The sequence below is a fragment of the Saccostrea echinata genome, unplaced genomic scaffold, assembly GCF_033153115.1.
Source record: "Saccostrea echinata isolate AGI-Se365-2 ecotype Australia unplaced genomic scaffold, CSIRO_AGI_Sech_v1 ptg000023l, whole genome shotgun sequence".
NCBI lineage: Eukaryota > Metazoa > Mollusca > Bivalvia > Ostreida > Ostreidae > Saccostrea > Saccostrea echinata.
In genome coordinates this window covers 6,452,334-6,461,451 of record NW_026889772.1, presented here as the reverse complement: position 1 = coordinate 6,461,451, position 9,118 = coordinate 6,452,334, and the positions used below count along the sequence as shown (strand labels likewise).

The window sequence follows — 9,118 nt, the reverse complement described above, 5'->3', positions numbered from 1 at the left end:
CGTGACATGCTTCGTAGCGGTCTGTTCACAGAAGCTAAGAGATTTTTCCGAGTCTTATATTTCTTACCATGCAAGTAATTTTTTATAACAAGAACAGACCATCTGCCATAAATGGCCAAATCTCGGCAATAGGATGAGTGGATAAGGATATCCCTTCCCAGAATTACCATGGTGACCATCACAATCCGAGTCCTCTGTCTCGAGAGCGTCGTTTATCCAATGTGGAAAAGTATGGGCGTCTTTTCTTTTTTTCATATCTCATAAGTTTAAAGTCTAAAGTAAACGATATTTCAGGGATTTAATAATTATATTATTGCTCAGATATTCAACTATTTTTCTTACTGTAACTTGGCGATCTTTCAAAATAAATTGCTCAACTAAGGACACATCTTTTTACCGGTTTGCTTTTGCTGGTCAACAGAACAAACAGCATTTTTAACCATCTCCCTGCCTTCATTAAAACATTCAATCCAATTAATGATTGAACTTCTGGTAAGTCTTGTCTTTATAAGCCTTATACAAATTATCATATTCTACTGCAAAGAAATTTCCGAGATATATGTTAAACTTTACAGCCGTTCGTTGCTCGAGTACGACTGAGTCAACCATTTTTTGTCACAAGTGACCTACATACTGATGTCATTTTCACATTGTGACGTCACAAACACGGAGGAAAACATTATTTAATATCTGCTATTTATAGAACATGTGTATGACTATATGTGTGCCAAATATCATTCTGATCTGAATTGCGATTTTTTAAATATAGAGATAGTTCGTGAACTTTTTGATCACCCCTCGCATGTTACCTTGGATAAGGTGCAGGACACAAGTTACAAATAATTTTTTTTGCAAGGCATGTGCTACCGAAATGTCCCATTAAAATTAACAATTTTTCTGCCACTGAATTTGCCAAATGGCTTCCAGTGTTTCTTCACAGCCTAGACAGAATTTATACTCCATCTCAAATTACAATTTGTTAAGAACCATCTGAAAGTAAAGAAAGTTTGAATGTAATTGGTATGTTGTTTGGGAACTTCAAAAGGCCATAAATTTTCTGATATAATCTGTGTCCTGACCTTGATACAAAACCATTTTGATAAGTTCAAGATCACCGCTAAGATCAAAAGAACAGCATTTATTTTAAATTGCACCATTCAAACGCAATTTGTTTTCTCTAACATAAGGTACATGAAGTTTCTGCTTTGAAATGATTCTTAAATAATATAATGAAATATCATAACTAAATGATTTGTTTTTTGTAGATAAAATCAAAGAACTAACTGGAATCTTTTACAGGGAATTCTTCCAAGAAATGAAAAAAAAAATATTTTGAAAATTATAACCATAGAACATGTACACAACGCAGATATGTGAACTTCAAAAATACACATACATTTAGAACAATATCAAACCATTCAGTGGTCAGTTTTACGTTTTTTGCCTTTGTTGAGAATGGCATCTATAGTACGTTTGTACTGGTTTGAGAGAGTTGATGGTTGCAGTTTTGGTACACTAGGAATTTCCAGTACAGGCATTCCCCTGTTAGCGGCACAAACACTTGTCTTGTCTCTATATAACAACTTCAATGTGCTCTGGTCGTTTCCACATGGTGAATTTGTTGAAGTGTTTGATTTCCCACATTTCATCTCTTTGTTAATGGACGTAGTGTTTGTGGAAGGCATTTCTAAATCGTCATCATCATTTACAGCCAGAACTGACACAGTTTTAGGTAGAGAAGTATCAGGAAGATATTCGTCTACAAGACTAGCCACAGAGTTGACAGATTTCACCCTCTTGTTGCGAATGATCAGAGTTGTGGTTGGCAGACATTTTACAGATGGTCTCTCTTTGTAATCCTTATCCTCTGTGTCATCTTCTGAGTCTGAGAACAGATCTTTGTCTCCATCATCACGTGAAACACTCTCCACGGAGGTCTGGGAAATCTAGAATGATTAAAAACAAATTGAAACTTTCAGATTAACACTTGTAAGCTCATTTGAGCCAAAGACTCAAAGAGTCCCATATCTCAAGAACCCCATGGCCAATTTTTGTAAAATTTGTCACAGAGTATCTTTGGCCCAAGGGTACTGTACTAACAAGAGGCTAAGGGCCTTAACATTCACCTGAGTATAATATACCATTAATTATCATAGGTGAATAATCAAAGGGAAATAACTTCTCTCAAAGTAGAGTAAAGGTTTCCTTACATGTTCAAAAGAGCCCTCCCCATACACCAGAATTCCTAACCCAGTGGTCATGTATTTCACAAAAACACCTTTGCTAATTACTGGAAGTACTGGGAGCGAACTCACAAAAAATACCCCCTGCTGCAATTTTTTAAAAGTGCCTATTTGCAATTTTGTAAATGTGACCTTGAATTTGCCAAAATGACCTTGGTTAAAAAAATTACACATCCCCTGGTCATAGGTAATCTTTGAGTGAGACATGGACATCCAGTGTATCCCCATGAGGAAACTATAGAACTGTCATGAATTTTTCAATTTTCTGTCAGTGACCTTGAACTGTTCAAAATGACCTTGGTTGAAGGTCATAGCATATCCTCATGTCATAAACAATCTTTGTACTAAATTTGAGCTTCTAATGATTCTTCATTACAAACTTATAGTGCAGACGAATTTTTATACCTTTTCTGCCAGTGACCTTGAACATGCCAGAATGACCTAGGGTGAAGGTCAAGCCAAACCTGCAGTTCATAAACAAATCTTTATACTATGAGCTTCCAATGATTCCTCCATTACAAAGTTATGGCCAGGACAAGATTGCATGAACAGACCGACAGCTAGTCAGACATACAGATGGACAAGGTGATTCCTAAATATCCCACCCCAAATTTTTATAACCATACCTGATTAGCCTGCTAGATGCCTAGTAGCAGAGAATAAGATTTCTAAAAAAAATTATGCAATTTCACTATATGATTAATAGAGTCCCACCCTTACACCAGAACCCCTGTCCCAGGGCCATGAATTTCACAATTTAGGTAGAGGCACCCTTGCTTATCAAACCCATTTACATGTAATTGGTTTGTCTACTAAATAATCAGGAGCAGAGAAAAAATTTTACAAACAATGCATTTTCACTATATGATCAATAGAGCCCTGTCCTAGCACCAGAATCCCTGATCCAGGGGCCATGAATTTCACTATTTGATGGATGGCTCAATGCTCATTATAATCATGCTAACAGTTTGACTGCTTGATGTCCAGGAGTAAAGCAGAAGAGTTTTGAAGATTGCATTAATTTTGATGGTTTTGGCCCCATCCCTCAGGCCCCTGGGGGGCAGGAATCATTAAATTCACAAATTCCCCCTTTTTTTGTCCCCATAGATGTTATACACCAAAATTGATTAAAATTGGTTCAGCAGTTCCAGAGAAGAAGCTGAAATTGTTAAAATGTTAATAGATGCCTGACAACGGACAAAAACAGATTACAATCATTATGGGTCACCCTAGTGGACTAAAAATACGGAATAGGCCCTTAAACAATAGCTAAATATAAACAAAAGTAGTGGTTGCTAGGAAATCTCCAGAACCACTGGGCAGATTATCACCAAACTTAGGAATAAAGATGAGGATATAATGTAGATTAAAAATTGTTTAAGGCATCATTCTGGGGCAAAGGGCATGGTCTCAAGCTTACTTCAAAGTTGACCTTAAATTAACTTTGATATTTTGCCCACTATAAAGACTAGGATGATCAAATCTTGTCAGTTGATGAATCTTAGGACCTTGTTGTGTCATATTGACTCAAAAGTACGTCGTGATGAACTACTTTGTGAATTCTGATGCCTATCTTGGACACTTTGAAGCTTATGATCATCAAAAGTTGATAGTTTATTCATCATGGAACCTTGAAGTGTGTCAACCAAAAAATAGATCACTGTGACTAACTTTCTGAATTTTATGGCTTATCATTTTCGAAACATTTAAGGTTTAGAATCATCAAATCTTGCACATTGATGATTTTTGGGGCCTTGAAACAGGTCATAGTGACTTACTTATGGAATTTTGAAGGTATTCCTTGCATATTTTGAACATTGTGAAGCCTTGGATCATCAAACCTTCTCAATTGATGCATTCTAAGGCCTCAGAGTATTTCAACTAAAAAGGTCACAGTGACCTACTTTTGAAATTTTATGGCTATACAGATATTTTAAAATTTCAAATACTAATTGGCTTAGAATCATAAAAATATGTGTCAGTTGATGCATCTTGAGTTCTTGGAGTGTGTCAACTAAAAAGTGCATGAACATGACCTACTTTTGGAAATTCATGGTTATATTTAAATATTTCAGATACTAATTGACTTAAATGATTATACTTTGATACTTGATGCATCTTGGGTCCTCTGAATGTGTCAACTAAAAAGTAGGTCATTGTGACCTACTTTTAAGATCTTCAGGCAATATCTAAATATTTTCAAACAATAAGAGGCTGAGAATCATCAAACTTTGTCATATAATGCATCTTGGGATCTCTGAGTATGTTAACCAAAAGATACTTTGAATTCACAGCTATATCTAAATATTTCAGATAATAAGAGGCTAAGAATCATCAAACTGTCAGTTAATGCATTTTGGGTCCTTGTAGTTACTAAAAGTAGGTCACTGTGAAACAATTTTGGAATTTTACACCTTTATCTTAATATTTAGGATAATAAGAGGCTTCAAATCATCAAATTTTGTCAGTTGATGCATCATATAGATGTATCAATGGACTGTGTCAACTAAAAAGTAGGTCATAGTGGCCTCCTTCTGGAATTTCATTGTGTATCTCAATATTGTAGATTAACTGAATGACAAAATTAATATTTCATGTCCTACCTGTTGAACATTCTGCAGAGGACTGCCAAAGGAGACACTTTTTCTCTTATAATCATTCTCTTGTCCTACATCTATCAAAAACACTTCTACATGTCATAATTCTTTTATATACACAGCCTCTTACAAATGGAAACAAAAAATCAAGCAATTCATATTAAATACATTTTTTATCAGACCATCAAAATGCAAAATATGGATGAGGAAAAATTCTTTAATAAAAATTTACCTTTCAAAATGCCCTTTTTATATCTGATGTCGCAATCTATAAATTATCAGATGAAATAATATTTACTTGTCAGCTTTAAAACAATCATCAATAACACATCAAAATGAAGTTTTTATATATCAATATTTTAGTGACTTGCCTGGTTCATCCTTACGTTGATTTAACTTGAGGCTTTCAACATCCCCTCTCTGTCCTTCATGTGTTGCTGTAGATTTTAAAGATCTGTTCAGAGAGTAAAATGTGTGTCTCTATCCATCTGATACATGAACTAGAATTTAATTTCTGGAGTAAGTCATAAATAAAAAAAAAAAAACAACTTACAAATCAATGGAATTAGTCTGACACAAAGTTGTTGTTGGATTTCTCAGTTTTGACAAAGACAACTTCAGTCTGGATCCTCCAGGACTCCTGGGAGATGTTCCACCAGTATTACTGGACTGATCAACTTCTTCAGTTTTGTTTCTGTCATTTCCACAATCAGCTGGCTCTGATTCACAAAGTCCTTGTTTGGTTGGACCATGATCTGAGGATATTTTGGTTTGTATATCTCTTTTGTTGTCAATATGATCTTTTCCAATACTCTCAGAGCAGATTTTAGGTTCAATATCTGTTTCCATTTTAGATTTGTCAGCTGGTACCTCACCAATCATTTCTGCTCCATCCTCTACAGTCCTGTGACCATCTCTCCATTCCACTGAATTGTCATTTTTTGAAATAGAAGTATTTTCTTTGCTTACATGTTCAGGGACAGATTGTCTGCTACTAGTTATCACTTTGCTGATATTTGATGAACTAGAAAATTGAAATGAATGTCTTTTAGCAACATTTTGGTGTTCCATATTGCTTTCTTGGATATCATCATCTGTAGAAGTTTGGATACTGTCTGCCTTTACTTGACGACTTGTCTCTGAGAGAGATGAATCTACTGTCATGGATTGACTGTTATCTTCAGAGACAAGCTGACTGCCAACATTTTGGAGCCGACTCTCATCAGCTGGCGGAGACTGACTAGTAATGACTGATTGAGCCTGACTCTCTGGCTGACTGACTGATTGTATATCTGTGTCCTGTTGTGATTGACTTGTCTTTCCTGACACAGTCTTTAAATTAAACTGACTACATTCAGCAAAGACTGACTCTGTTTGGCTAGCTAAAGACTGTTGACTGAGCATTTTAAGAGAACTAGTGGGAGGGGGTATACATTGGGAGAAGAGCCTCTCTTTGGAGTTGTACTTGATGATCTCTGCCTGGACTGACACATTGTGTAGTACAGCTTTGTCTGTCTGAGAGCTGGAGTTGGCTAGGGCGGGGTTCCTGGTTTGTGTTGTTGATACTGTGAAGTCTGGTACCAGTGTTTGAGAACTCTCTGTTCTCTGTGGGGCTGTGTTCGTCTGGACTGATATGTCTGCACGGATCACCTCCGTCTGACTCGCCTGTTCCACCATGTTCATACAGCTCAGTGATGTCTGCTGAATCTGCTCCTGTTTAGGTTTGTTCATTAGTTCCTATTTGTCACAAGAGAAGAAAACATGTCTGAACCACATCTCACAGGCATATATATATATATATATTTGCAATAAAAATAACAATATTGAGATTATCTTCTTTGGAACATACCTTGATGGAATGAAGTTGTTCTGTAAGTTGAATATTTTGATTTGACCATGTTGTATTTAACTCCTCCAAATCAGAACACGTCTTCTTCTGATCTGCTAACTCTTCAGTGATTTTATTCAATTCATCTTGAAGTTCTGAATTCTACATAATACATAACACATGCATTTTATTTTTCAGAGACCATTTTGAATGTGGTAACATACTTAATGTACAATGTATCCTTCAGTGGAATTCATATTTCTAAGTTACACACTTGTACACAATGACCACCAAAATATGATTTCATAAATATACATAACAAATGTATACACTGACAGCTATGTTACAGAACTGCACTAAATGCAGTGCAGAACCTAGTGATGCCTGAACTTTTGAATACTGTAGAATCATATTTGTAGGGGACCACATGTTTGTGGATTTTGTGGGTCACCCTTACTCCTGAATTTATATCCCCACAAACAATAACCTAGTCAATGTATCTCTCCACTGAATCTTCAGTATACTAGAGTTCCCCATGAAATCACATCCCCAATAACCATTAAGATTTTGTTTGTCTGTGAACTTGAACAAATTTTAATGATTCTACAATATGCTAAATTGGTTTACATGACAGTATACAGATTTTAATATATCCCAAGTAAGGTCAAGCTATACATTTTGTACATGTGTACATGATATAAACAATGGAGACAAAATGTGATGCTGTAATGTGATGATAGAAACAATGGTGATACTTGAGAGAATACAGTATGTTCCGTATATACTCGCCTATAAGTCCCTCCGCGTATAAGTCGGTTGTAATTTTTAAGATTAATTTTGAAAAATTAGCCATTGATCTGCTTATAAGTCGGTGCAGTTTTTTGCTATAATCTGTAAAGTTTCTGATTAATAATCTACTGTATTAACCAGAATTTTAAAGTATATATTGGGATATTAACACTTTAAACAAAAAAAGATCATTTAATCTCTAAGTACTTGTCTTATGTGCGTGTGGTAATATTTGATCTTCATTACTTGCATTAGATTAAGATCCCATCCTTACAAACAATTATCATTGGAGTTGTTAAAATATTACTATATTTCCTCTTCCAGAAAAAAATTCCAAATTTTCTAAGACTCGTCTATAAGACAGATCTAGACTTTTGGTTCAAAATTTAACTCCCAAAAATCCGACTTAAAGGCGAGTATATACGGTACACCAGAATATGTAATATTCATTCAAGAATATGTAATAAGTAAGACAAACCTTTTGTCTCCATTCTCTAGCTTCTTCTCTGTGCTGCTCAATCTGTGATCTTTTTTTAGCCTTGACCTCCTGCAGTTCACCTTTGACCTCTGACAGTTCCTTCTGTAGTTGTTCAATGACCAGTGTTTGTTGGGAGGAGTTCTTTTTATGTAGTTCAACATTTTTAATCTGACAAACCAGTAGTCTGTTTGTATCCTCCAAAATCTGGGTCACTTTCTACAAAAGATATCAACTGTTTGTATCCTCCAAAATCTGGGTCACTTTCTACAAAAGATATCAACTGTTTGTATCCTCCAAAATCTGGGTCACTTAATTTCTACAAAAGATATCAACTGTTTGTATCCTCCAAAATCTGGGTCACTTTCTACAAAAGATATCAACTGTTTGTTAATTCTGCATAGTCATCTACATGGTTTATTGTTAACTACTGCATTAATGTTGCTGGAGAGGGGAAAAATAATATCCTCTGACTCATGTAAAATAAGAGAACCTGATTGGTTTTTCAAACATTCCTATACCATACAGATACATGCAATAATGTAACAATGGACAACATTTAAAAAATCATAAATTGTCAGCCACATTTAATTTTTGCAGTTACAGTTCATTTTCTTTTTTGGATGGAATCATTTGAGCCTTAAGAATAAAACAGATGAGTTGGATACAGAGCAACTGTTATAACTATAATTATATTGTCTCTAAATTAAAATTTAGTATAAAGGAATAAATATGGCAAGTAATTGAGGATAACAAATTTTAAATATGTAATTAATACTAGCTATATATAGCTAGGACTGAGATAAATGACAGAATGAGTATCATTATAATAGAGTTCTGAACAAGTCCAATGTTTCACATATACAGGCTTTGAGAGATAATCAGCTAGCGCTCATTAAAAATAGTCTGTACAAGTTTTCCCCTTTCCTATATGACTGTAATATCAGTGAGAGATATTACAGAATCGGTATCAATTACGGACATTAAGGACATACACAATGTACTTAAAAAATTGTAATCTACTGGTTATATTCAGGATAATATCCGATTAAAATCATACTACCATCAGATGTTCCTAAATAAAAAATCAGCATACATTACCAGGGATTTTGAAAAGATGATTGACCAAATGATGAAAATCCTTCTGTTTTTCAGTAAAAAAATATACAAAAATCACCAAGTATAT

The 9,118-nt window shown here is 34.8% G+C and overlaps 1 protein-coding gene across 1 annotated transcript in view; it reads right to left on the bottom strand.

Moving 5' to 3' along the window:
- Positions 1-1,213: 1,213 nt before the first annotated feature.
- Positions 1,214-9,118, bottom strand: part of LOC133191632 (interaptin-like) — a 180,650-nt gene continuing 172,745 nt past the window's right edge. Inside the window, exons 9-15 of the mRNA XM_061327377.1 lie at positions 7,936-8,151; positions 6,690-6,830; positions 5,394-6,577; positions 5,212-5,294; positions 5,073-5,108; positions 4,847-4,917; positions 1,214-1,946 (exon numbers count right to left, since the gene is read on the bottom strand). Coding sequence (XP_061183361.1) covers positions 1,419-1,946; positions 4,847-4,917; positions 5,073-5,108; positions 5,212-5,294; positions 5,394-6,577; positions 6,690-6,830; positions 7,936-8,151 — 2,259 coding nt within the window. The 3' untranslated portion in view covers positions 1,214-1,418. The remainder of the gene's footprint in view (positions 1,947-4,846; positions 4,918-5,072; positions 5,109-5,211; positions 5,295-5,393; positions 6,578-6,689; positions 6,831-7,935; positions 8,152-9,118) is intronic.